Source organism: Emydura macquarii, unplaced genomic scaffold (assembly GCF_026122565.2).
Source record: "Emydura macquarii macquarii isolate MOO-44397 ecotype Brisbane River unplaced genomic scaffold, CSIRO-AGI_Emac_v2 contig_1390, whole genome shotgun sequence".
NCBI lineage: Eukaryota > Metazoa > Chordata > Testudines > Chelidae > Emydura > Emydura macquarii.
Window position 1 is genome coordinate 15,469,778 of NW_027131527.1, and position 27,876 is coordinate 15,497,653.

Here is a 27,876-nt window from a genome sequence, read left to right on the forward strand (position 1 = left end):
ATATTTTGATCTTTTAATTTTAGAGCAAGCACTTGCAAGGATATGCAAGATTTAAATAATAGCCAAGACAAGTAGTAGAAAATGCATTTTATTTATATGGAAAAAAGCTACAGTAAGATTTGTAAAAGGTCTGTGAGAATATTATGTTGCCAATATTGGGGGGAAAAATCATTCGTGAATAGCAACAAACAAAACAGTTACATATCTTTCTACGTAGCAGTGCAATTAGTTCACATTGCAATAAAATTAAGTCAAGTATGCAACAGAATCAAAAAAAGTGTTTCTCCATAATCAGCATACTAAGAATTACAGTGCAAAGATCATTTTAGGTTTTAAGAAATCTGCCAGCAGTCTGTATAACAGCCCATGGGGAGTGACACCTCATTGATTTCATTATTAGCAGTTGTATCGTCAATACTGTGCTCAAGGAAAAAAAGTCTAAAAATGAGTTGATTTGCATGGTAAATAAAATATATTTAGTCTATACAGTAAAAAAATACAAATTATGCAACAACTAACAAAGAACGAAATTTTGAACACAGACTTATGAAATTGAGAACATATTTAAAGACACATATACAGTATTTCTCATGTAAAACATCTAGTTTTTCAGCAAAAAATAATTTGGTTGCTTTACAACTGCATTAGGGATCTTGTAGGCTGAAGATGCAGAAGTCCAAGAGTCTTAAAAACCATAATAAATGTCTTTTGCAAAGCATACAAAAAAGGATAAATACTCTCATCACAGTTGTAAGATTATTTTTTGGAAGTTTGTTTTTTCTTGCTCCAGAAACACACTTACATGAGTAAAAATTAAAAAGGGCTTCATGGTACACTGAAACAGTAAACTGTGCTCCATTTACTTCTAATTTTGAAAAAACCTAGAATTTACAGTACTCTGTGGTATATATGAAAAAGTCTTCACAAGTTTACATTGCATATTTCTGAGTCCATTCTCTTGCATGTCTGTTGTATCTGTATGTGTAGAAAGAAGGTATTTCAATGAAGATAGACAGGTTTATGATCTGCAACATTTAGGTAAGTACTCAAATGATGTATTACTAGCTCTCCATCTTTTAGGATTGATTATAATCTTGTGAAATCAAAAAGAAGTATTTTACATACTAACTTTGTTTCCTCAAGAAACAAAATACATAATTCATAACAAAAATACATATGCTCGGTTTCTGGAGCTACCTAACATAAAATTAACCATGGCACAGTCTTTTATGATTGCATTAAAATGTACGCAATCTAAGTTTGTGCATATAAAACATTCTTTTGCTAATAAATCCATTGTTTGTGCAATAAACAGTGCCAAATCAATAACTAACACAGCTACACAGCATAGTTATGACTAAACACATTACTTAATTAATACAGGCAAGTAGTAGGTCATTAAAACAATGTACACCACATACTGAAGCACAAAGAGTATTTTACTCCACCATCCGTTTCTCAATGTCAATTCTATTTTGGCTGTAGAACTTCATTTTGCAGTAAGTTAAACAAGTTTTTAAAAGACTTTTCCCAGAAGCAGTGTAAGAATTGTATTAAAGCTAACTTCATACCATTAAAATGAACATAGTCAAATTGCTAATGTCATTATTACAAAGTTATTTCCAAAATTTAAATAATTTAGGTATAAAAGGCCTTTTACTGAACTAGGTCAAAACCTAGAAAGGTTTTTTTTTTTTTTGTAATTCTCCCTACAGTTCTGTCAAGTAGTGCCACAACTGTTATAGTCTGCATCTGAGCTTTGACACTCAAAAGAGAAGTAATCATGCTTCTCTGAAAGTATCATTTGACTGGATTTCTACCCTTGGGCTTTTCCTTCCTTCATGAAATTGGCCAGAACTCCCAAATCTAGGAGTTTTGGGACAGCCAACTCTCTTCACCCCTTGGTATCAGCCTGTTGTACATTAAACCCCTTACCATATGCTCAGCAGCCTCTTGTGCCCACACCCGTCAGTTTCTTCTTCAGAAAAAGGTTGAAGCAACAACTTTTGCAAATCTAATTGCCTCTCTTTAAGATGCCAATTTATGTAACTTGTGCACTATATGCAAAACACATACTAATGGAACATAACTCCTTAGATTCTAAGCTAATGTTGGTAGAAGTCAATGTATAGAATAACCAGAGTTTAGTCAGTCATAAAACTTTCACCTCCCAAATCTGAGGGGAGATATAAGCAGGTTAATAGGAAGCCAACCAAAGGATATCTTCAAAGCAGAATTACAGGCAAATGTTCCCCTCTCTAACCATCCCCTACTGATTGGATTCTTCGTGTTGGAGACTCAACACTTTGAAGTAGGAGTGTCCAGAAACCAAGAGATTCTCCAAGAAACTGTGGGGGGCAATTCCCACACCCTATTAAGAAATTTGGAGACTTTCCAACCTCCTCCCTCTCTCCCCCATCAACAACAGGAGGTAGGAGAGTAGGAAGAAATACCGAGTAAATGAACAGGTAAAGGCTGAGCCATATTTCCTCATCTGGAAAATGATAGGGTTTGCACTGCAAAGCAGATATACAAACAAGTTCAAATACTGGGGCAAGTGCTTGCAAAACAGATCAGACAATTTGATTATACCAAACATTGTAACTGGCAAGAAAAACTATCTTGGAAGTCTGCAAAAATATCTGCTCCATGGACAAGAAAGACTTTCAGCAGAGGAATATCTTTTAACAAGAACATGACCTCCCTCTAATGTAGGCACAGACCCCAACACAACTTGATGAATAGAGCACAGTTTTCAAATTGAAAACAATCATGTTACCTTCAGAGAGTTGTGCCCAGTGAGGAAGAACTACAGACCATCTGTAGGTGTACCATTTAAAAAACTAATCTTATTTTTTAAGATTATAAAAAATAATAGATGACAGACTGTCACTGTCAAATATATACCTGGGTAAGTACCTTTCCTCTTAGTGCTGGTATTAATGGGTATTTTGTTAAAGTATTGCAGCCAGCACACACCATGTTACAAGCAGTGTGTGATCTCTTCCAGATATTCCATAAGGACTCTAGAGATCCTGGAACAATGAGTGTAGCTGATTAAGGTAATAAAGAACAGTCACTTAGGCTACCAACAATTAGTATAAATACCAAGAGTGAAATACTGGCCCTATTGGAGTCAATAGCAAAGCTCCCAATGACTGGAATTGGGCTAGAATTTCAGCCAGAATCTCAGGTAGCCAACATGCATTCAAATGCATCCACTAACAACTTAATGGAGTCTACTGAATACTTGACCCAGGAAGCAAACCATCTGAATTTGTGGAATTTAGAAGTCTAAGCGAGACACTGAGTTTGCTGCTTCTCCATTGATATTACATTTTGTGTTTTCACTGTTGTTTCAGGCCCACTAAGGTGCTCTTATGTGGCTCAGATGCCACAGTACTATAATACAATTGCAGAAAACAGTTTAGGGCACATGCTGCAACTGAATTTCAGTATGTCTGTTTTAGCAAATGGACCACATCCTGGATTTCTCTTGGATTATCCAGACCAAGAAATGGTATGTCCCACAGGACTTCTAGGAAGAAAGCTCTATCTCCCACCTAGTTTCAGCACCCTGGTGTGAAAGAGACTGACTGGTGTACTTCCAAGTTATTCTGTTATCAGTCAATTGTTCATGAGACTAATCAATGTGGAATGACTGCTGAACACTCAGATTGTGGTTATAAGACCAATGGATCCGTATTTCCTCTAAACATAATTAGAAACAGGAGTTAGAAGAAGAAAGCATATACAGGAGTTCCTATCCCATTGAAAACAGGCAGCTTTACTTGCTGATGAGATTGTTTCAAAAGTACAAGCTCTATGAGCTCTCCCCTTAGAGCTGCCACCACTTGGAATGCAGAGTGAGTAATGGCTCTGCCAAGAACAGAGATAGTGGCTCCTCAAGCCATTCTCACAGTGCAAGTGTCTGATACACTGGGGGAAGCTCCAGAGATGCAAAGACACTGGCATGCCAAATTTCCTCCAATGAACCTTGTGCAAATTCCAGAGTCTGGTCTGCAATATGCTGAGGACCCAAAGCAGCCACTCCCATGAGAACTGGCCCTATAGTGTGCCAAGGCAATTCCTGAGGTATCCAGAGACATCAACCTCTAGGCCAGTGGTTCTCAACCTGAAGTCCAATCAGCATACAACTGCAGCCCATATGACATCCTCAGGGCCATAAAGGTAGCATTGGATGCAGCCCGCAATGGTAAATAGGTTGAGGACCACTGCTCTAGGGTCTGAAATGCTCAGAGAATTCACTCTGTACAGCACTGTTCTGGAGAGAAGCTTCCACTATGTGCCAAAGCATTTGAGACTCAACTGACCCCACACAACACTGGTACCAGATGTTCCAGGGCTACAGCAATGCAATGTACTTGGATCACAGTGCTTCAAGCCACCCCACAGCAGTGATGTTAAATAGGATGCGGTCTGAAAACACCAAAACTCAGCTTTGGGAGTTCCAGGTGTGCTTCCAGAGCAAGACCAAGACCAAAGAAAGTAGGAATCCAGTCATATGGTATTTTTAGAGATTAAATCCTTTCCATTCAAATCTCTTCTGCACCAGAAGTATGCACTACTGCAGCCGCTAATTGCCTATGTTGTCATCCTGATACAAGAAGCTCTCCCACCAGTTCTAAATTGAGGTCAAGGTGAAGAAAGGTCCATTTTTGCTGTACGATGTTGCTGTTTGTAAGATGAGCATGCCTATGGAAAATCTTCAAAATTTTCTACATTTTAGACAGAAGTTGTACTTGGGAAATCAAATAGCAAAATTGAAATATCCATGTTCAATATCCTTTAACCTTTTAGCAGAGGCATAAGTTTAATAAATTTAATGAGATTAAGCATCACATACCATCTCAAATATATTCTGTTATTTGTCCTCATCTTATTTAAAAGTGATGTAAACACACAAGAGGGAAGTGTCAAGGTTGTATCTACAGATGTATGCACCAAAATATTAGAAAATATAAATGTTAATTTGTGTAACCCTACAGTTTACTAAAGTAGTTTAGTGCAAGTTATAAAAGTATTACTTACATGGGTTCTTATTCTTAGATTTCTATTGTTTAAAAGACTTAGATATGTATATCTTTGGTATACCTGAGTTTTGTGAGTATATATGAAGAGAATGTCTTTGAAGAATATGAGGGGAATGTTTGATGCATAGCAGATTAAAAGGAAGCCTGTAAGAATAAAAAAGTTACTTACTTTTCCTTGTCTGACTTGTAGATTTGTGCAATATCTGGTACTAAAGGGTCATCTGGATTAGGATCACAAAGTAAGGAGCATATGGACAATAAAACTGAAAAAAGAAACTAGATTAAGGAGGAGTTTACTTCTTTGTCTTATTTTCTATAATGCCTTAAGGTATATAGTGATGAATTTTGGGAAACAAATGCACATCACTAGTATTAAATCTTTATACTACAGGTCTGCCCAGGATTATGGCCCATTTTGCCAGATGCTGTACAGACATACATGAGGATATGGTCCCCGACCCAGACAGTTTACACTACAAGATCCTGATGCACAATAAATACCACACCATGCAACTCATGTTCTTGTGAGGAATTCATTGCTGGACTCGGGCCTCAGAAGTGAAACAACTGACAATTTTGACTTACGCATGTTAAAGAAAACCACATATCATATGAACATTTGATCAAACTGCAAGCCATTTTGCTTTACAGCCAATACAGTTAGTTTCTCATTGAAAGAGCCTTCTGACAGAGGGTTTAATGCAAGGTCACGGGATCAGCATGTACTAATTACAAATGCATCTATTTTATTTTCTGTCACACTATCATGCAACACCAGATTTTACCAACAAAATAGGAAAAATATACTAACAAATTTATTTTCTCCATTTAGATAGCATATGAAAATTTTCATCCAATTTGAACACACTAGATAAGATTTTGAATTCTGAATACTATACATTTTGCCACCAATAGATGTCAGTACTCATTCCTTGGCATTCTCACAGGCAGATATAATTCAACCACAAATTCTGGCATACAGATTTTGGGAGAGGGGCATATATTATTTTTATTCAGAACTGTGTAAACACCTTTGCATATACTATGCCAATATTTCAGTAATTCATGGCAAGAAAATGCTATGTTGGACAGGTTAGCTGATGGCATCGCCAGCAAGTACTAGGATTAGTTAAATTTGCTTTATGGAGACAATCTTGTGTCTACCAAAATCTATTTAAGTTTTCATTCTGGAAAAACAGGAGATGAGCTGACACACTTCTGATTTTTTGCCATATTGCTTTCCAATCTTCTTCAGACAATGTAACTCTTATTTTTATCTTCAGGGTCAGTGGTACAGCTGGGGGGAGAGAAAACCAACAAAAAAACAGACATCCTGCAAAGGGGGATTAGATTATATTTAATGATCTGTGGAACTCCACAAGCAAGCGTACTCCTAACTCACCTACTGTTCCCACAGTTATTGCACAATTTGCTGGTAATCATTTTATTTTGTGCCCCCCCCCCCCCGCATTAAAAACTTTGAATTCAATTTAATACTAATGACATTTTGGGCTGTGCTGAAGTTTTTGGCACTTATTAATATCAACATAAGCCACTAATATTGGACAATTTATAATTGCTTGATTGGTCACATTGATCAGAGACTATTCTGTTAGCCATATGGTCACAGCAAAGTCCTTTAATCCAGTTCAGCAAGAACATTTTTACAAGTGAAAAAATAAACATCAACAACGGAGGTGAAGTACCAGTTTGAGATATGTAATGTGTACACACATGAACTAAGTTAAGACAGACTTGAAAAGCCTTCAACCTAGAGTGAACCAGGGGACAGACCACTCCTCACTAATAAAAGAGCATTTATGAAAAACATGGAATATAGCCTTTAATTCTGAGACAGTGATAAGATGCAAATGACACCACTTCTTTCTTTGTGTATGTCCTCTGACATTAACAGGGAACAAGACAACTGTTGCTCAGTGACAGGACAAGTGGCCAATTTACATAGAAAGTTGGATATCAATTATACACAAGATGTTCCTTATGCATCTAACCCAGCAATCAAATTAAATTTAGATTTTTTTTTAATGTAGCTATTGATTCTGTCTTGCATAGAATTGGTGTGCGTGGGCAGCAGCTGCATTATACAAGAAGCTATAATAGCTGCACCTGAAGGGAACAATTTAGATCAGATGAAGACTAACAATTTTATCTTGTTCAAACTAGAAATGTAATGACATTATTCTAAAAGGAAACAGTTTAGGGCCTTGTTAAGCACTTAAGGAAATGTTACATTGTTTAACCGTTTAATTTTTAGAGAAGTTCCATCATTAATAGTTGGATTGTATTTTAGATTACTATACAGAGTGTCAGGGAAAGGGGTGGGTAAGTGTTATGAGTAGTATGCATGAGAAATGAAAAGCAGTTCTGCTACCTGCAGTTGAAGAAAACTACACCTTAAGTGGAACTCCCAACACCAATGATATGAAGAGCTGTGCCAGGCAAAAACCACTAACATCAGTGCTACTGTTCCAAGAGCCAACATGCTTCAAAACATGAGAAAATTTAAATGCTACACTAGACTGCTTAGATAATTGAGCAGTTTTATTTGCTGAAAATTTGAGGGAAAATAGACTGTGCAGTCTCACACATGAACGTGGTATAATTAGAACAGTTTCCCTTCTCACAAAAGCATAATTAAAGGCTAAATTTACCCCCACAAGAAGGTGGTTCACAACCAATCCCAAACATCACCCTAAATCCATCTCATTATTCTTACATGTAACAAGGATCTCCAAAGTAGTGAACGACCTGATATTCCATGTCTGCCTCAATACCAAGGCCTAAGTAAAGGACAGGATGAGTGAAGAATACGATTTTCCATTTAAGTTTGAATTTCCTTGCTTTTGTGGCTTTATGGTAAGTCAGACAACATGAGGTTTACTCTCCCTTCTATATGCCCATATAGTGAAAGTTATATACACACTACAGAACCTCCTGTGATATAGCAGGTACTCAACCTTGGAGCACTTCCTGGCAGCCTGGTGTGGAACCATGGTTATGACTATGCCTCAGTTTCTCCTAATGGGCTTTCAATAAATTCTATGAGGCTTGTATTCAGTGAACAATGCCCCTTCAGAAGTCTGGTTTATTTAATCAACTGCCACATATGGTATGCAAACAAGCCTTCTCCTTCTGCCACAAGTTCCCAGGCTTCTCCCCTGTCTGGATATCTGCAGTCTCTCCCTTGCTGACTCAGGATAACTCACAGGCCTCAGTGCCTGGGGAGCTTTGCGGTCTCTCTCTGGCACTTTTTCCCTCTGTATGTTCTGAGGGTGGTTCCTCTCCTCAGGAGCCTCTGCTCTGCAAGGAGATATTACTGAGAATAGCTCCTACCCAGCCCCTCTCAGGAACAATCTCCTCAAGAGCTTCCTCTCTGTATTATGGGCTCCTGCCTTGTAACTTTTTATAAAGCTAAGGTGTTCCTTAACTATTAAATAGCACCCAACTACTTGTCCAATTAACTATTCACAGGTGGATCTGAGTTAGCTTATTCACCTCAGCTGAGCCAGTCATAGGAAGGCTGGGTGCCTGATCACTCAGACGGCCAACCACCATGACATCTCTTTAATGTTAAAATACTAAATACAATGCCTATATCCAACTTATTTTTCCATTCGTAGCATCCCACACTTAAGTGGCACAAATTGAATAACGGTTGCTAGTCATACATATGACTCACTATCTAACGTGACTGCCGAAGTGTAAAAAAGGTTGTATGATCTGAAAGCAAAGTCAGGAATCTTGTGGTATTTCCCCATTTAAATACTGTGCAAGATTTTTTTTTTTTTTTATTTTATTTTTTTAAATAAGAGGAGTTCTCACTCCCACCCTCTGCCACTGCTGTTTTTCAGCGACTGTCAGTGTAGGAATGCATAGTAAGGCTGTTCTAAAAATGCAAGAGCATTATTAAAATGTTCATCATCATTGCTATTATAGACGCATAAAATCATTAGCACATCTACAGAGTTACCTTTCGATACAGTCAAAGCTGGTGACCACTGTGACCTCAGGATATCAAGGCAAATACTCCCATTACTGTTTATGTTTGGATGGTATATTTTTGTTGTGAAAGCAATCTGTGATTAACAGACAAAGAGGTTAGCTTCAAGTTCTGTTTATTACAACTGGCACCATAAGTGTTGCCCCCCCCCCCCCCCCCCTTTAATACCCAATAATTTCTTTCTAGAGTTGCCATCCCCAGAAGTAGCATAATGTGGACTTTAGCAAATCACTAATAGCCTATTGTACAAATATGACGCTATAACCCAGTTTTAACATTTGATCAGCTATAGTAATTCAATATGAATGGGTATTTTATGCTGACTTTTCTGCTTTTAACTCCAAAAATTGCATTTTAAACAGGAAAGACACAGAAACAAAGCCCTAACCTAGGACTTTCATAATATCCAAAAATTAACTAAATATTTACCTTTGGTGGCTTGAAAGGATAGTCTGTTGGAAAATGTACTGTGAGAAAAAACACTCCCCCTTGATATGCACTATCAGGCTGTAAAAGACAAAAAACATGATTTATGCTACTGGGGTTTTTTAGGATCCTTTCAGAATGTAAAGAATCTTCCCAAAACCATGGTAACCTTGGACCAAAATCTATCCCCCAGCACACAGCCCAAACATGTGGGCTGTGTGCTGGGAAGGTATGTGGCTGACAATGAAGGATGGAATCCTCCCCCAAAGCTGTAGAGCAACAGCAAAGCCATTCCTGATCACTACTGCAAAAACCCACACCCTACTGAGCATCGCTTTTTGGGAGAGAAGAGAGAATGTTTGACTGGCGGATCTACTTACTTGCTGATCCACCAGATCCAAGCCAGCTCCTCCTGCAGGTTTGGGCAGCGAGGTGCTCCTGGAGCTCAGCTCCATGGCAGCACAGAACCTCTGAGCAGGGCCTCCTTATTATGCCCTCAGTACAACAGAACCACAACTGCTCTGCTACATTCAGGGCCTTCCTCCAGCTTTAAGCCACAAATATACTTACCTTAAGAAGTGGTTTCTCTTTGCAGATGCAAAGAGTAGGATATTCCAGCATTATTCAGCTGATCATGATGACATCAGGGAGTATTTAAAACACACAACATCTTTGTGACCTGTACAAATCTGTGAACATGCATTTTGTTAGAGAACATGTGCACAGGTTTAAGTCCAGGTTGCACAGTTAAGAGAGAGAAATATATTTCTGTTGCAGTTCTGTTGAAAAAACCCTTCATTTTCATAATTACGAAAGAAAAAAACCCACAAGATTAGGTGGTTGAGGGCCTAATGCTGAAGCATCCCTGTGATTAAAGAAAGAAAAAATCCCTGATTAAAGAAAGAAAAAAAATAATTGTTTCAGATTTCTTTGGAATCTTTAATGTAATTGCTAGGAATCTCATATCTGCCATAAAGCAGTGCAAGTACACTGGCTTTGCAGATTCCAGATCAAAGGTGGCCTGCTTTTCATTGTTTGGATGGAGAGGGAAAATCCATTTTAAAATCACGATAAGTACCATTTTTACTTATTAGGAAAGGGTGTCAGAGATAGCCACATGAATACTTCATATTCAATTATGAACTCTAAGGCTTTTTGTTGTTGTTTTAACTGTATCTGTAAGAGTTTGCTACTGGCTGAAAGTTGATATCTAAAGACCTACTTTACCCCTCTAGATTTAAGTCATTTGAAACATAATGGATGTGAAATATTTACCCTATATAGGTCATCCTGCCTCTGGACATGAGAAATTAATTCTGAAGGTGAATTTTAGTCCTGTGCTCTCTAGAGCCCAGCAGGAAATGGGAGCATTTTGAATGCATGTCATTTTTCATATGTCTCCCGGTATCAAGTGCATCATGCTGATATCATGGCCTTCCCTACTGCCAGATACTGATGGAAGATAGACTGAAAAGGGATGTGTTCCCATTCTCCATTAGGGAAGTTTACTTTCATTCTTGTAGAAGTTCAATACATGGAGAGAAAAGAAGGTGAACTGCAAAGAGTGGGTGTGGGGGATTAGGAATCATGTGTTTGTGTTTTACTCAAATCACAAGAGTCATTCAATATTGTGACAAATTCTATCTTTTAGAAGAAAGAATTTCTTCACTCCCTCTATTTTTTGTGCTGAACAAGCCTCACAGCATTGTTAATGGGGGCATTAACAGAACAAATCTCTTAACTCTTATGTCCTTTACTCTTTTGCCATTCATCTTTCAGTAGAGTGCAAAGGGGTTAGAAGAAAGGAAGCACGTCATTAAAGCAGAAGAGTAACATCAGCTGGTGTGAATATGAATCCACTATTGATAAAGCAGGCCCAAGTCAATCAGTCACAGAGCTCATGGGTCACTGGCCATAAAATTTCTGAGTGATAGTCAGACAACAGGTTCTAATGTTCCATTGGCAGATTAACTTAAAGATCTAATCCTTTTCCTGATAGACAGGAGTTGTGTTTAAAAATGATGAAACAAGTTGTCCCAGAGCAGTCAACCCCATTTTCCTCCTTTTTGCCATGTGGTACTGCTGCTCAACTTCCTGTCATCAGATTTGGCTAGGGCCTCAGTTTCCCCTGTTGGCTGCATGGCTTAGCCCTCCAGCAGAACCAAAAATTCCTCTTCCTGTGGTAACAAAAAGTCCAAAAGGAAAGCTACCTGGGCTATGATCCCTTTATCAGAGTCTGGGTAAACATCTCTTCCCTCAAAGATTCACTCTTTATTTACTTCTCTCAAATAGTCTTTTGCTCAGATCCTCTTCAAGCTTCCTTTACAGGCTTCTGTCTGTTTCTAAGAACTCTTCCTTTGATAAAATTAACACTTTTGGCCTTCTGTAATCTCCTCCAGACCTAGGCAGAGAGTCCTATAGCAAATCCTACCATCTCCCAGACCTTCTTCAGATTGTGAAAAGCACATTTTTTATATCCAGCAGCCTATGGTTTCCATGACTGCATGACTACAAGTCCAAAAATTCCATGTCACAGGAGTGAGACAAAACTTTGACCTGTTAAAGGCCCAAACTCACTCTGTGACATGACATTTCTATTTAGAATTACTCTAACAGTTTTTCATTTGGACTGATGAAGCTACAACAGTATGTAATTGATCATCCCTGAAAAAAAACAGGCTTTTTCTTTATGAAACAGAATAGTAAACCAAGGGCTGAATGTAGACTGAACGCTGTTACCAGTAAAATTGTTTTCAGTCTCAAGAGCACAAGAAAGAATTTTTCAAATTTTATTGAAAGCGAAAATTAAGTGTAAAGAACGAACTAGGTAGAGTATGTCGAATACTCTAAATACTAAATTACTAGAATAGCAAAAAGTTCTCAAAAACATTTAACCTGAAAAATATCCAGTTTAATCCAGTACTACAGTGCTTATAGGTGCTCAAATGCTGGTGTGAATATGAATCCTTTCCTCATTCAGAAAAGTCAATATCTCAGGCCTACTTTCTAAGGGGTTTGGGGATTACTTCAATTATATGAATTACATACTTACAGGTCCCATAATAGTTGCTTGCCAATGGAACACTGAAAAACAGAACACATTAAGTTTTTAGACTTAATTTTTTTCCCCTCCCACAACTGACAAAGATGCCAAGACCTTTGAATAAATTAAGAGCTTACAGTCATCTCCAACAGGTCCTGCAGAACAATGGGCAGGTGGGTCACGTTGCAGATCACTCAGTTCCTATGAGAAACATGAAAATATTGTAAATGATCAAAATATATTTACAAGGAAGAATGAGGTAACTAAGGATCAAGCCAAATTCAGCCTGTGACACCTTGAACTTCTATGTTCACCCTTACAATACAAATGTGTATTGTTTATTGCAAAGTATGTCATATAAGATGTCTGATATGCTTATGAGGTACTGATCGTTATTGTTATAGTAATATGTTTGTTGCAATTTCATGTGTATGGTTATGCAGCTTCACTATGTAATGTTCCCAAAGATGTGTCTCATGGCTTTAAATATAGCCAAGCAAAACTCTCCAGGAGCAGAGGGGCAATTCCCACCTCATCAAGGCATGTAAAGGACAAACCCAGCTCAGTCTTCCAGGAACAAAGGAGTGGCCTGGGCATCAACAAAAGATCAATTGGACTCTCCAGTGAGTCAACTCTCTTTGCTTGGAACCATGAGGTGGTAAGGCTCACTGACTCAGGACATGGATGAGTCCATATGAGCACACTGTTCATCATCTGACCATGAGGGAGGGGGAGGGCAAAGCCCCAGAGGGGAGAAGGAACATTATAAAAAGGGGAGACATTTGCCATGCTGTCTCTCTTCCACCTCCATCTACAAACACCACCAAGCAACTGAAGTGCTGACCAAAGGGGAGGGCCTGGCTGAAGGGAAACCAGCCAGCCTGTGGTGAGACTCATCTAAGTTTGTAAGATTGCTGAAAGTGTTAAGCTTAGTTTAGAATGCGTTTAGTGTTTGTTTCTCTCGACCAAATCTGGCTGGTTATGCTTTGATTTATAATTCCTTAAAATCCTTCTGTAGTTAATAAATTTGTTCATTTTACCTAAAGCAGTGTGTTTGGTTTGAAATGTGTTGGAGACTCCACTTGGAGTAAAAAGGCTGGTGCATATACATTTAGTTGTTAAATCGATTAATTTATATGAGCTTACACTGTTCAGTGGGCATAACTGAACATTGTAAGACGGTGGTTCCTAGGGTCGCATCTGGGACTGGGGGTATTTGCTGGGGTCATTCTGTTGTATAATCCAAAGAGCAGCTGGCCAGAAGCACTCGCTCACCTAGTTGGGAGCGGCTTACATGCAGGAGGTTGTGTGTGAACAGACCAGCAGTGGAGTTTTCGCAGCACAGCAGAGTAAGGAGGACTTCAGGTGTGGGTGATTGGGGTGACACAGCAATACACCAGTCCAGATTGCACCAGGGGGACATAACACAGCCTAATCAAGGTGACATTAAAAAACAAAACAAAAAAACAGAAATGCAAGTGCCAGTGAAAATGGAATTTTTTCCCAAATGGATAAACATTTCCTACAACGTTTGCGACTCAAGAACTGCAGTACTGTGTTCCTGACAAGTAAAATAGATCAGCAAATTATAAACAAATCAAGTACATGTGATATTTCATTGTAGAAGATGAAAAAAAATTAAGATTAAGTATTATTTTAAGTTAATTATTTGAAGTATTCAGGAATGCTTAACTGACTGTTCCTCTAACTGAAATATTTTGCATGATCTAATCTTGGTTTCATCAATGTACATTAATTGATTTAAACTAGTTTGTTAAATGTCATTTTCCCAAAAGGTGCTCTACAAGTGTATTATTATTAAGGATGATCATAAATGAACCTGAAAAATAGCAGAATTTATCCTCAAGTCCTGTTGATATTTCTAGATAAACAGCTTCTTTATTTCCCTAAATCTTATTTTTCAATATTTCTTACAAAATGAGAAAGGTTAAAATTAAACAGAAATCTTCATACAGTATTTCTCCAAGTGTAATTTTTTTTAATTACTAAACATTATAAAGTCAATCTTAGCTAATTTACCCTTCCTTGCTGTTCCATATTTTTATTCTGGTCCTTACATACAGTCTTTAGTCCTTTTTCCAAAGAGGGAATATTGCATGTCTTCCTTGTCCTTTGCTACTATCAACAGTCCTTCGCATTGGAGGTTGTGATAACCACCCTTTTTTAATACAGACATTAAAAAAATGTGTTTTTTTCCCCCCAATTATACAGTTGGTATTTTACCACCTTTGAAAGGGAGATACAAAGTAAACCAGATATTTCAATAATGTTGGTTTGTTTTCCATGTTGAATTTAATTTGACATGTTAAGTACTCCATTAATGCTGTATCTGAAGTACTAGTGTATTCTTTTTCCTACTTCCAGCTAATAAGAGCTATGCTTCTACTAATACATTTATTATTTAAGACTTATGTTTTGAAAGTCACATTTAAATTGGGACATCTAAAAAGAATCACTACTGGTCCTAAAACTATATTTAACTGTTGCCTTGATTTATAATCCTGCTTCAGTTTTGAGCTTTTGCACAATTCCACTAAATATAAACAAAGATTCCCAAATCCCCATATCCTGTCCAGGATTGGTCAGTGGTTATTTTAATAAAAGTATTTTTAAAAAAAGATGCCTCTTTGTGAGAGACAAACACCCTCCCTGTCACACACTCTCCCCTGCGCCCCCACGCCAGGCAGACACTTCTGTAGGCTTCTTGTGTTTGTGTTCAGCAATGTCAGTTTGGCTTACAGGGCAGCTGAAAAGCAGCTGTCAATCTAATAGGATGCCTATGGAATGATGGGACATGCACAGAGTGACATGATGTAGTTTTCTGAATCCCATGAGGCATCATAACCCTTCCCAAAGCACTCTGCATGCAGTTGCACAGTGGGATAGCTACTGTGTCGAAGGAAGAGCTGGTAGTGTGAATGCACTCCAATGATACAAGGAGCATAGTGAGGATACACAAAAGCGATGTAATTACAGCGGTGGCCATACGTCCGCATAACGTATGTCGACAGAACTCTAATGTAGACAATGCCTTAGTAAAAGGATAACAGTTTGAGCCTCTACGTGTGGAAGGCCAGGCCAGGCCAGGCCAAGCTATAATCCAATCAAGATCCTGTTGTGATATGAAGTGACCATGTCACACATTTATGAATGGATTCCAAAGCTTTATCTATGTTACAAAAATCACCTATTGCTGACAAAAAGGGTTTAGCAAGTGGAGCTGAACCAGAAATTTACATTCAGCTGCTAATGCAGTCAAGAACAAACTGTGAATGTGGTTTCTCTTTGGCTACACTCACAGTTAAGCCATGTTCAGTTGCAACCATGCAGACACCTATTTTCTCAGCAAAGAGTAATGTCAGTATTGTAACAGGACCTCATAGCTATCAACTCATTTGAACAAATTGTTTCTTTCCAAATCTAGTCCACATCAGCTGACCAAATGAATGAAGCTGTGGCAAAAATAGTTATGCAGGATGTTGATCCAGCCTAATGTCGTTTGCAAGACTTGTCAAACTGGGGCACAATTACATCTTTTCAAGAACACAGCATACAACAATATTCACCCTTTAATAAAAGATAGATGCATAAAGACTGCTGTACTAACTGCTTTCTTTAAATGCTTGTCTACACTGATCATTTTTAGCCTCCAGTGTAGTTACACGAGTGCAAATTGTTTAATGTAGATATGCTACACAGACATAAATCCTGACTTGCAATAGTGCAGATTAACATGGTTTCAATGCAGAGTAATCAGTATCATTGCAAGATATAAATTGTATCTGTGCAACATGTCTTCATTAGGGAGTTTCACCAGCATAGCCAGAGTGCGGTTGTTAGCCACCCATGTACACAAAACCTTAGGGTATGTCTACACTTAAAATGCTACAGCAGCACAGCTAAAGCACTGCAGCTGCGCCTCTGTAGTACTTCAGTGTAGACACTCAGTACAGTGATGGGAGGGGTTGTCCCATCGCTATAGTTAATGCACCTCTCCAAGAGGCAGTTGCTAAATTGATGGAAGAATTCTTTTGTCAGCCTAGCACCATCTACACTGGGGCTTAGGTCAGTACAGCTACATCTCTCTGGGGTGTGGATTTTTCACACCCCTGAGAGAGACAGCCATACTGTACGTTTCCAGGATAGAGCAGCCCTTAATCCATTTCAAAGTAGAGGTGAGGACATCTATCATGCAGGAACTCAACATGCCATGTTTGTTCAATGATATTTTCCCTACTTGGGAAGATTAGCTGGTTTGTTTCTAGTAGCAGAAAGGTTAACACATTTGCATTTCTCAAGAGGGTAAATTAAATTTCTTCACACTTCCACTAACCGCTCTATTTTCTCTGTGTATGTTCATCAAGGCATTCATTATTAGGCAAAAATCTTGTGGTTATAATCCTTTACATTTAATTGATTATAAAGAAAGGGTATGAAGATACTATACTTATTTATCATGCTTAAAACTAGAAGTAAAAGCACAATCTGAGCAAAAATATGAATAGTTTACAAAGGACAATATTTTTCAGGAACACACTACAGAAAAGTTTATAAAGAAATACTTATTGATTCCTATTTAACAACTAAATATTAAGTAGTAGCATGAATAGGCTGCAGTTAAATCCACCTTGAATTACTTTCCCAGTACAGAGAGATGCCATAGGTATTGCAATGCATCTTCCTTATTATAAAGATCTAGACCTCCCAGAGATTTCCCAGAACTTTTTGTGCTTAAGACTTCCTTTCCAAGATGATCCCTATGCAATCCAATTTTTTCTTCCGCCACCACTGACTTGAGAGCACACTTTGCTGTAGACTTGTAATGCTAATTAAGCACTGCCCGATAAACTTATTTTGAATACATCTCCTGGTTTTGTTTTCCTGGTCTTTAGGACTGTACCTACAGAGACATTTCAGCATTATTCCCATTGTTGAAGGACATATAAGCCTAAATCAGGTGTATATGTTACCACTCTGAGCAAGGTTGGAAACCAGGGTCCTGTGCCTGGTCTACAGTTAGCACTGCACCTGATGGAAGTGCTAATGCGGGGCAGGGGAGAGGAGAAGGAGTACCAGAGGAATGTTTGTGGTTTTCCTAAAGGTAGAAAAGCAAGGGAATGGAAAAGGGAATGAATACAAAGTCATTAGTATTAGAAATTTCCATGCTGGAAAACAACCCACTGCTTTATGGGAACATGAGACATAGTATAGGAAAGGATGTATTTCCTGTGGATTACTCTCTCATTTAGTAATTTAAGATCTTTTCAGTAGACTTCATCTTTCCTGTGTGTACTTCCATTAAGATGTTCCAGGTTTTTTTTTAAATTAATAGACAGTTGGCATCCATCACCCTGAAGTGTACTCTGATAACTTAAATTCACATAACTAACCACACAGCATTGAAAATCCTGCTTTAAATTTCTATTGCAAGATCAATTTACACAAACTTTAAACAGCAATTCCAATCATTTACAGATACATGGATAAATTAATGGCTACATATGTAGTGATAGCTATTTTGGTTTCTTATCAAAATATTAGTGTAAACTGGGTTACACACACCAGCTTCAATGAGGCTTAACTGCTGCTCTTCATTTGAAATAGTAGAAACAATTAAGCTCTAAAAAAGCCAGCAGTCTCAAAATCAAAGCACAGGTCCATGTCACTGCACAAAATAAAGGTACACCCGAAGCCACTACTCAGGGCTTTACCAGATATTGTTTGAAAAGGGGAAAGGACATCAGCAGAGAAGCACACAGAAACAGAAAAGGAAGCTCCAGACAAAGCCTGGACCATCACAGTGGGTGGCCCTGAGAGAAGCCTAGAAAGATTTTGGGTCTAGTGCTAGCTAAAAGAGGTTTGGGCAAGGAAACTGCCTCCTGGTTTGTTCCTTCTGTGTTCAGTGAAACTGAATTTCGCACATTCCTTGTAAATAAACAAGATTGCATCAAAGGTACCTGACTTCATCATCAATTTCTCCTCTTAACTAGAACAGCCCACAAGGTTCTGAATTTTTGGCTATGTGCTCAGGCCAAAAGGAATATCAGTATTTTTATACATTAAATAAACTGCCAGTGAAATGTGTGTGATTATTTCAGATCTGACTATATCTTGAGTGGGGATATACAAGCCAGACTATATAGAACAGATCTTTCCCCGATTCTTAACAACAGAGACTCCCTTCCTGCATAAATGCATACTTGGAGTATAATGAAAGAATAACCCAAGTCTCATTTTTTAAAATATGAAACTTCTCTAGGTACAATTATGTCTTTAGACTGCTCATAGATTAAGACTTCTACCACAAGCTTTAAAGGAAACATTTGTTGCTCTATAGGTCCTCAAAAAATGTAAGTGACTATATATAAAGGCTGTGTATATATCAACAAGGTCATTTAAGAAGTTCAGATTGAATAGATCCATTTGCTCAGCTGCGAAACATGGTCTACACCAGTGTTTCTCAACTGGTGTTCCACGGATCCCTGGGGTTCCGCGGGAACACTGTTAGGGTTCCGCGAGAAAGTGACATCATGCTGCCGAGAGCAGCTGTTCTCTGTGCCGCCGAAAAAGGGAAGATGTCCCGGATTTTTTGGTGGAGGGTATCAAGTATGAGTGTAATTTCCCCACGGAGCCTAAAGGGTTCCGCGGGGAAATTTAATTGAGAAACGCTGACCTAGTTGTTTGTATATAATTTGCTTATTTCGACATTTTTTTTGGCCCCATATGTAAAAATACTGTTAAGAGTTTGGGGGGGTTCCGCAATTATTTATCGAGTTCAAAAGGGTTCCGGGGCCAAATTTAATTGAGAAACACTGGTCTACACATTTCCATTAAAAAAAGTTACAAACCATCTTGTCTACCTAAAAGTTAATAAACAATTAGATATCAGTTCAGTCACTAAAACTGTTTAGTCTGGTATTGGAACTTTTCATACATTCCCACTATGTAGAAAAAATGTACCTATCTCCTCCTGTTGTACACACGCATTTGCTGCTATGACTTAAAGGAATTTCACCCTTTTAGTGCATTTATTCTAAATCACTGTAATAATGAATCATTATTTCCCTCCCCATACTTTAAATCAAATTTTATTCCTGCTAGCAAGTATTTAGGTAGGTAAAGATACCAATTCAGTCCACTGTGACAGGAACTTCAGAAGTCTAACACAATAAGCTCAGAGAATACATTTCATGACTACTTGAACTTGTTAACTAGGTTATCCTCCCATGTTACCATCCCTTTAAAAAGAGGGATAAAATGGAAACAGAGTGGAAAGGAACATGACAGAATCAATCCTTTCCCATGATCTTTCTACCCTCACTTTTACAAGTTATTGTATTACATAAGTTTAAGTATTTGTATTGCAGTAGTCCTCAGAGGCCACTGTGACAGATAATGCACAGACATAGGAAAACATGATCCCTGCGCTAGATTATGCTGATCACAAAAAAGGATTAACATTAAGTTTTTAGGGGTGTTTTTGGAGTACCCTTTTTTTGTGGGTTGGGCCTAGGAGAGGCTAGTGATAAGGTCTGAGTGTTTTGTTCCACTGAGACAGGCAGCCCTTTGCTTCCAACCATATAGACCTTTTAAAAAAAAAAAAAAAAAAAAAAAAATATATATATATATATATATATATATAAAGCAATTCTTTGGGTAAGTCCAAACAATCTTTTGAATCTGCGCAGCCTGAGTAATGAGCTGTTGTTGCTGAAAGCCACTATCGGTGCCTACTGTATTCATGTTCAGTTCATAAAATTAAATATAAATTAAAAAGTTTTAGAAACAGAAACTCAATAGCTGCCGGTGTGTAAGAGCTCATGAACAGATTTTTGGGATGGAAAATAAAGTTAGTTAGTTGTTCATTAAAGTGAGACTATGTCATTTATTAACAACATAGCATACTCAAGAGCATAAGCAGGGAATTCATGCATTTCAGCTGATGGAGGCACTGCCTACTGTATGTTGAGCAAGAGGCAAGGGTTGGATGAAGCATTGCATTTCTTGTCTGCATAGTAACTGATCATATGAACATAGGTTCACAGTCACGTTCACTTCATGGGAAGAAAATTAAATGCAACATTCCCTTCAAATTAGGTGTCACCATCTCCTGTTCTAAGAAGTTAATGCCCAATCAGCATGCTTAATTAGCCACTGGTTCATTACAGAAAAGCTGCTGAAATATTTAAGATGAACAGTTCATTTTAAATATTTTTAATATGCTTTATTATAACCAATTGTTCTGATAATATGGGCACATGTCATAAAATCCTTTAGTCCAGATAATCTAACATAAAATCAGCCCTAGAATTTCTGTATTCAAACAAGAGTTCCATAAACACAGTGCAATCTTTTTTGCTGAAGAGGAATATTAAAAACCTCAAGTCTATGCCATCAGTCAACATCATTAACGTGATTAGTTTTTAGAATTTTCATAACGAAAGAGGTAAGAAATCCCATTGAAAATCTTCCCTCATTTTTGCCCCAATATTTAAAATGAAAATCTATGTCCCATGCTTCCTATATTTACACTTTTTATTTTTTGCTTGAATGTAATTATATATGACAACCACACTTTCCACTGATTTTTTCCTCTCTAGACAGCTACTTGTTTATCTGCTTTTGAAATTAACTTCCCACACGTCTAATGCATTGCTTATACTCTCAGCATGAAAATTTAATTATTCTTAACTCTCCATGAATTTAAGAAGTCTAACATAGATTAAGTAACATTTCATATCATACTGCTTAAATAAAAATAATCTGGGAAAAAAATGTTATCATCCGACAAGCACATCATAATTCACTGTAAAAAAAAAAAAAACTATTAATGAAACACTGTGGTTAACATTTTGAAGGCAGGAATGAGGTAGTTCTCAGCAACAATATTTTCCCCTACACATGATGTTACTGTCTAGGTTAAATGTATGATTTCACTTGGAGCAGAGTTATGGTTTAGAATTTCCCAATCATGTATTTAAATTGTCAACTATAATGTTGCTTATGTTGCTTTCTTTTTTTATTTACTTTTGTTAGTTTTTAGAAACAAAAAAATATTTTGAATATGAAGATTCAACTTAGCTCAACAACGGTTGATCATTTGTATGCATATGTAATGATACACTGAAACAGATGTGTTATTTCACGGATAGTTAAGTATATAAATGTACTTTACACTTCAACTTAGTGGAAAAAAATAAAGTTCTGCACATTACAAGACCACAATGTCCCTCATTTTTAAACTGAGTTCGTTCAAATGTGTCCAAAGACCTTTCAATTTTCAAAAATAACTCTTCCAAAGTACAAACATCCAAGTTCCTCCACACACATAACAAGAACAGCTGAAAAGAATTTTTTCAAGTATTTCCAAATAATTAAGTTTGAGCTATAAACAAGCATCAAAAACCCCATTTCCCCTTCATCACTAGAGGTAAGCCCTGGAAAAAATAGAGACTTATAAAGAAAGTGTCTTCTCAACAGTAACCCTATAATACATATGATAGCCAAAGTCCACGAACAGAGATGAGAATGAAGGGCTCTGAACATCAACCCTAGGACAACAGCTCTCCACAGACTAGCCATGTGAACAAATTCACTGAGCAACCTAATTATAGATACAGCAAGACCTTAGAGCCTACATACTTATACTTAGCACCAAACAGTAATAGCCTCTCCCCAATTTTCACATATTTGCTAGTTATAAAAGACTCATCTGCAGAACTCCAAAGACTAGTTTACACTGTCGTACATTGATTTTATAATGTATAATAATTAGAACTTACAAGCATCAAGAGTTACAGAAGTGAATTTTAGATATATTTTATTTGCTTAGTGCTGAATATGTACTTGATACTGCACAGAACACAGATAATAGGAGATGCTGTTCCTGCCCCAAGGAGCTCTCTGGCAGGAGCAGAGGGGATGCTGGTGATGCAGATCATTGTGGGTCCTAAGATGTCAGAGACTATCCAAAGTCCTCTAACTGGAGCAGGCTGCCTGCATGGCACTTGCTTTGTACAAAGAATGTGTTCCACAAAGCACTTCCGTTCTGCTCCAAGTTCTTGTAAACTGTCTTGTAAACACTGTGCACACCAGCTTATGTATACAGTGATATCTATAGGGACATTTAGGATCTCTGTGCAGTTTTATTTGGCAAGAGAAGTCAGATTCTAAAGGCTCTTCCTCTTCTCCTGATGCCAGTTTCAGTGCAAGTTCCAATTCAACACATTCAAACACATGGGGCTACCATTGTAGATCAGGCATTGTGCAGTCTTAATCTATGGCTATCAGATGTTGGAGTACCAATACCAGAAAAATAAGAAAATACGTTCACTTATTAATATGCATTGTATATTATAGCTCTATTTCCTTAGCAGGTACAGCCATCTTTAACATATATTATTAGAACTATTAATCTGAGCAGACATTTGAGCTCACTGAACTCCCAAGACCCATAGCTATTTTTAAGATATAAATTTTCTAGCTGTCATAAGAACACAAGCTTAACCAGAGACAGTATGTCTAGATGAAAATGAATTTCTAAGTGACTTCATTGCATTATCTGCCAGCTCCTTGTTCTTCCCAGAGTTTTTCCAGGTCTTGTTAAAGTTATGAAGACCTCACTATATTCCATCTGCTCAGGGCCCTCTATATACCCCCATAGACTTGAGACCGCACAACATTTACAGTAAACCTGTAAAATCACTTAGTAATAGTTGTCATCTTCTCAGCTGGGCTAAACATGCCAACTAAATTTTGTAAGAATGCGTCGTCTAGAATTAGTTTTTTTAGGTTTCGTAATCACAAAGGAAGACTACTGTACATCATTTAAGGAGACAATGTCAGGGTATTTAATCTTTTAACTAGTTTCACCTTAGTTTAATGATCCATCTAAAGTGAAATCTGTTTCCTTGTCATTTTTCTCATCCATTGCATGCTAGTTTGTTACTGTAATGCCATTCATGAGGCTGGGCTTCTGACAAAATTCTCCTACCCATGAGACTTTTTTTTTTTTTTTTTAAATTTCCAGGGAGTGAGGTGTTGGCAGGGAAAAAGAGAAATAAAAAAAAGAGAGACCTGAGACGACAACCATCTTTACTTCACAAACTAGATGCAAAAGATGTCTAATTTTGGACCTACCAATTTCAGATATCCCTTCCATAGCTCCTCCTCTGGCATATCTTCAGTTATTTCATATTAAAAATAATTGTGTGTGAAAATTTATTCACAAATCATTCAAGCATGCAACAGATACTATTCCTTAAAATATTCTGACTATACAAGCAGTAGGGTTCATTCCAATGCAAGGAAGATTTTTTTCAGGGAGGGGTGGGGGGGGAATGGGATAGGTGAGAAATGCAATGCAGAATAATACAGAAAATATTATAATGCCTTTACATAAAAATCAATAATGTGGCTTCATTTGGATTACTGCATGCAGTACTGATCAAACCATCACAAACAATAGTTTAGAATTAGAGGGAGTTCAGAAAAGGCCTAGCAAAACTCACATATGAAAAGAAGATGGAGAAGACTGACTGTTTACCTTAGAAAGGAGATATGATAAAAGTATCAAAGATAAAGAATGGTATAGAGAAATTGCCTAAGTGTCTGTTTCCCTTAGTTCCTAACACAAAAACAAGGAGACATTCACAGAAATTAAAACGTGGCAAATTCAAAACCAATAAAAGGAACTACTTGTTCACATAATTAGACTGTAACCATGCCACAGAAAGTCAGTGAAGTCAAAAATTTAGCAAGATTCAAAAAGGGATTAGACATTTATTTGGATAATAAGACCATCCAGAGTTATCATGATTGATAATGATTTGGGGAGGGATATTAAGTCTCATCGTTCAGGGTTTAAGTCAGTCTCTATGTATTAATGATCAGGATGACAGTTAACATGTGGGCAAATTATCCCAGAACTGTCCACTGGTTGGGTTCCTGCACCTTCTTCTGATGCATCTGGTACTGGCTACCCTTGGAGACAGGACGCTGAAATAAATGGACCTCAGGTCTGATCCAGTATAGCAATTCTGACATTCCCACTTGTGTGCTTTGTCATTAAAGCACTGCCAATTTGTAATGAGTTTAAAAAATAATAGGGCAATGAAACCAAAACTTTACATACTCTCAATCTTTGCATTTTTATAGCAACTTTCATCCAAGGACCTCAAAGCACTATGCTAACAATTAAGTGAACCTTAAAACCCATGTGAAGTAGGCAAGAATTGTTTTCATTTTACAAAGGGGAAAATGACAGAGAGAGGGTTAAATGACTTGCTCGACATCACAAACAGTCTGTGGCAGAACAGATTTAAAACTCCCAACAGCAGAGAATAAAATTTAGATCTCCCAATCCCCAACCTGTGCTTCAATCTCTTGATTTTATGTTCAGCAGTTGGTATCATTTAAAGCCATATCTTCACTAACTGCATGTTAACTGGTTGTTACAGAACAAACATTTCTACCATTTTCTGTAAAGTAATGCAGAACTCAAGCAGTTATTTACGTGAACAAAGCAAGAGACTGTGTTCGATGAAAATAACATACTTTCTAATTACATGGCATCAACAATAGCAAGATGAAGTACATATCAGTTTTATAACCTTAGACAAACTATACATATAAATATTTCCTGGGTTCCCATGTTTCTTACCTTTCACAAAAGACATCTATCTTTTATTGCAATGAAAGACTGATTCTGATAGGGCAAGTAGTATTTGGGCAAGAAAGGGGTTTTCAGAAGTTTTGTCATTTACAGATGCCATTTACAAACTCATTTTGTTATCTGTTCAAGGGCCATATACATAAATTAAATAGACAGACTGACAGTTTCTAATTGTGGATAGGATGTTATTGGACAGCAAGACCAGGACTAGTTAGCCATGTTCTCATAATGTTTTAAGTTGTAAGTAACAAAAACATAATATTTCTGCATCAGCATAACATACTGACACCTGTACTTCAGATGATGGAACTTTGCCTTTGACCTAGTGGTTCATAATAGTACAGTCTTAGGCTCAAGATAAGAAATATGTCAATAGTAAATTCGATCAATTCCCTGACATTAATGACAAATTAGAATTTGAATATCCCACACATGCCCCATTTCCTTGATAGCAGATGCCAAACCTATAAATGACTGAAAGGATCCTCCCTCTGCTACTCCCTCCCACTAATTAAATCAGAAAAATCCTACATATATGCTTACTTTGCTTTGACATAACAACAGTGCCTTGACCTGTCTTTCCTTGGGGCAGAATTCTTGCTAGATGTCTAGGTTGTACATTTCATGGGATAAAGTTGCCAGATAGAAACATGTTCCTCAGGAAAACCATGACAAGATACCCTGAATGATAGCCAGGAAGTCATCACAGTGGTTAGTAGCAGCTATATTTCCATTGCAGTTGTCTCGGACCTAATGTGGCAGCAGCAGCAGGGCACCTAAGTGGTGTATTAGTCATTATTATTATTTATATTATCAAAGTGCCCAGGAGTCTCAGTCATGGACCAGGACTCCATTATGCTAGGCACTGTACAAATAGAGCAAAAGCAAAAAGACAGTCACACTCCAAAGAACTTACAATCTGAGGTCTGGTCTACACTTAAAAGTTAGATCAACATAGCTATGGTGCTCAGGGGTGTGAAAAATTCTGTCACTCAGAGAGGTGGAGTTCCTACATGATGGGAAAACCCTTTCCATTACTCTAGGAAGCATCAATACTATAACACTACAGCAGCATAGCTATGGCACTATAGCATCTGAAACCTAGTCATGGCCTAGACTAGAGTAAGATAGTTCCCTTCCTTCAAATAAAGCACTGCCAGCCTCAACACTGGGAAGGAGATGACCAACTAAAGCATAGCAAAATGCTTTACTGAGCCAGCTCTGAATGTGATAGAAGACTAAAGAACAGATTTAGAAGAGCAATTATTACCAGTGAGGGGAACAAGAATTAGACCAACACAAGGTCCCTCTGAGATTAACAAAGGATGTATCAGAACTGCTACAACCCCTCCACCAAAACATTGGTCCTGTCTAGAAGCAACATGATGTTGTGGTTGATAAAGGTATACATGTTGAGAACAGGAACTCCCAAATTCTAATCACAGCTCTGCCACTGACCTGCTGTGGAAGCTCAGCCAGTCATTGGTCATACCAGAATTTAAGCAGTTTCTGAAGTGGCACTGAACACACTTCACCCCTGTTTACACATGTAGCTAAACTGCATTCAGCATCCATTTAGCTATATTGACACCTGCTGTCAGCAACACACAGTATTTCCCTTGAATAGACAAGCCTTCAACTGCTCTGTGCTTCCATTTCCCCAGCTGTAAGGTAACTGTAACTCTGCTGGCCTCACCTGGACCTTGTGAAGGTTAGTGTTTGTACAATGTTAAACTTCATCCCGATTGCTATGCAGCCGCTAAGCATCATTACTACACTGGGCTACAGGCAAACCTCCTCCAACCCACAGACGGACATTCAATTTCCATGGGGGAGGAGGAACAGAAAACAGTCTCCCAGAAGCAATAAACTATCAATATCCCCATTGGTACAGCACAGACATGAAAGCCCCATTATTCCTAGGAGCCGAACAACAGCCAAGATTCAACATCCATTATTCTACCCTCTGAGACAGGCACCTCATACCTCCGCACCCATACAGCCTCCCTTCCCCTATACAATCCTCCCTCCCCCCGCAGTTCCCCTCCTGTATAGCCCCTTCCCTACAGTACGATCCTCCCCCGCCCCCAGCTTTACCGTATAGGCCCTTCCCCATAGCACAGCCCTCTCTCTCCCCCATAGCCCCTTCCCCTACAATACAATCCTCCCTTCCCCCTCCCATACAGCTCCTTCCCCAATACGACCCTCCCCTCCCAGCTCCCCTACGGCCCCATTCTCCCTCTCTATAAGCCTGCTCCCGTTCAGCAGATCCCCGCTCTGCCTGCCTCCCGCCCCGCGCAGCCCGGGCTCCCCGCGGCTCTGCCCCAGGCGCGGCGCCCGGCTCCCAACGGCAGGGCCCGGCCCGGCGCGGCCGCACTCACTTTCTGTATCCGCTTCAGCGCCATGGAGGGCGATGCTGCGGGCGGCGACGCGCTCCGGCTCGGGGGTCTGGGAGGGAGGTGGCGGCGGGCTGGGCTGGGCTGGGCTGGGCTGGCTGTGTGCGCTCGCTCCGGGGCGGGGCCGGGTTCTCGCAAGGCGTGAGGGGCCGGGACCGGGGCCGGAATCGGATCCTCTCCGCTCTCACTCGCTGGTCGCTGCCTCTTTTGTTTCCGCTTTTACTTATAGACGGGGCCCGGCG

The 27,876-nt window shown here is 38.5% G+C and overlaps 1 protein-coding gene across 2 annotated transcripts; it reads right to left on the reverse strand.

Annotated features, from left to right (window-relative positions):
* Positions 1-70: 70 nt before the first annotated feature.
* Positions 71-27,844, reverse strand: UBE2D1 (ubiquitin conjugating enzyme E2 D1). Of its 2 annotated transcripts, none has more exons than XM_067552755.1 (7): positions 27,620-27,844; positions 12,682-12,745; positions 12,554-12,585; positions 9,505-9,582; positions 9,046-9,151; positions 5,224-5,317; positions 71-975 (listed from the first exon to the last, which is right to left on the reverse strand). In XM_067552755.1, exons 1-7 carry the CDS (start codon positions 27,641-27,643, stop codon positions 930-932), a joined length of 444 nt encoding a protein of 147 aa, XP_067408856.1. In that variant the 5' UTR covers positions 27,644-27,844; the 3' UTR covers positions 71-929. The 2 variants fall into 2 exon arrangements, with proteins under 2 accessions (XP_067408856.1, XP_067408857.1); XM_067552756.1 differs by lacking the exon at positions 27,620-27,844 and adding an exon at positions 10,072-10,190.
* Between the last annotated feature and the right edge of the window lie 32 nt (positions 27,845-27,876).

What these genes read in the sequence shown, in the direction of transcription:
- UBE2D1 (XM_067552755.1), bottom strand. Translation starts at nt 27,643, where the DNA reads ATGGCGCTGAAGCGGATACAGAAA. An exon ending in AGGACCTGTTGGAGATGACT is followed by an intron (nt 12,586 to 12,681) that starts GTAAGCTCTTAA and finishes TCTGTTTTTCAG; the next exon opens with TGTTCCATTGGCAAGCAACT. An exon ending in AAGCAACTATTATGGGACCT is followed by an intron (nt 9,583 to 12,553) that starts GTAAGTATGTAA and finishes TGTCTTTTACAG; the next exon opens with CCTGATAGTGCATATCAAGG.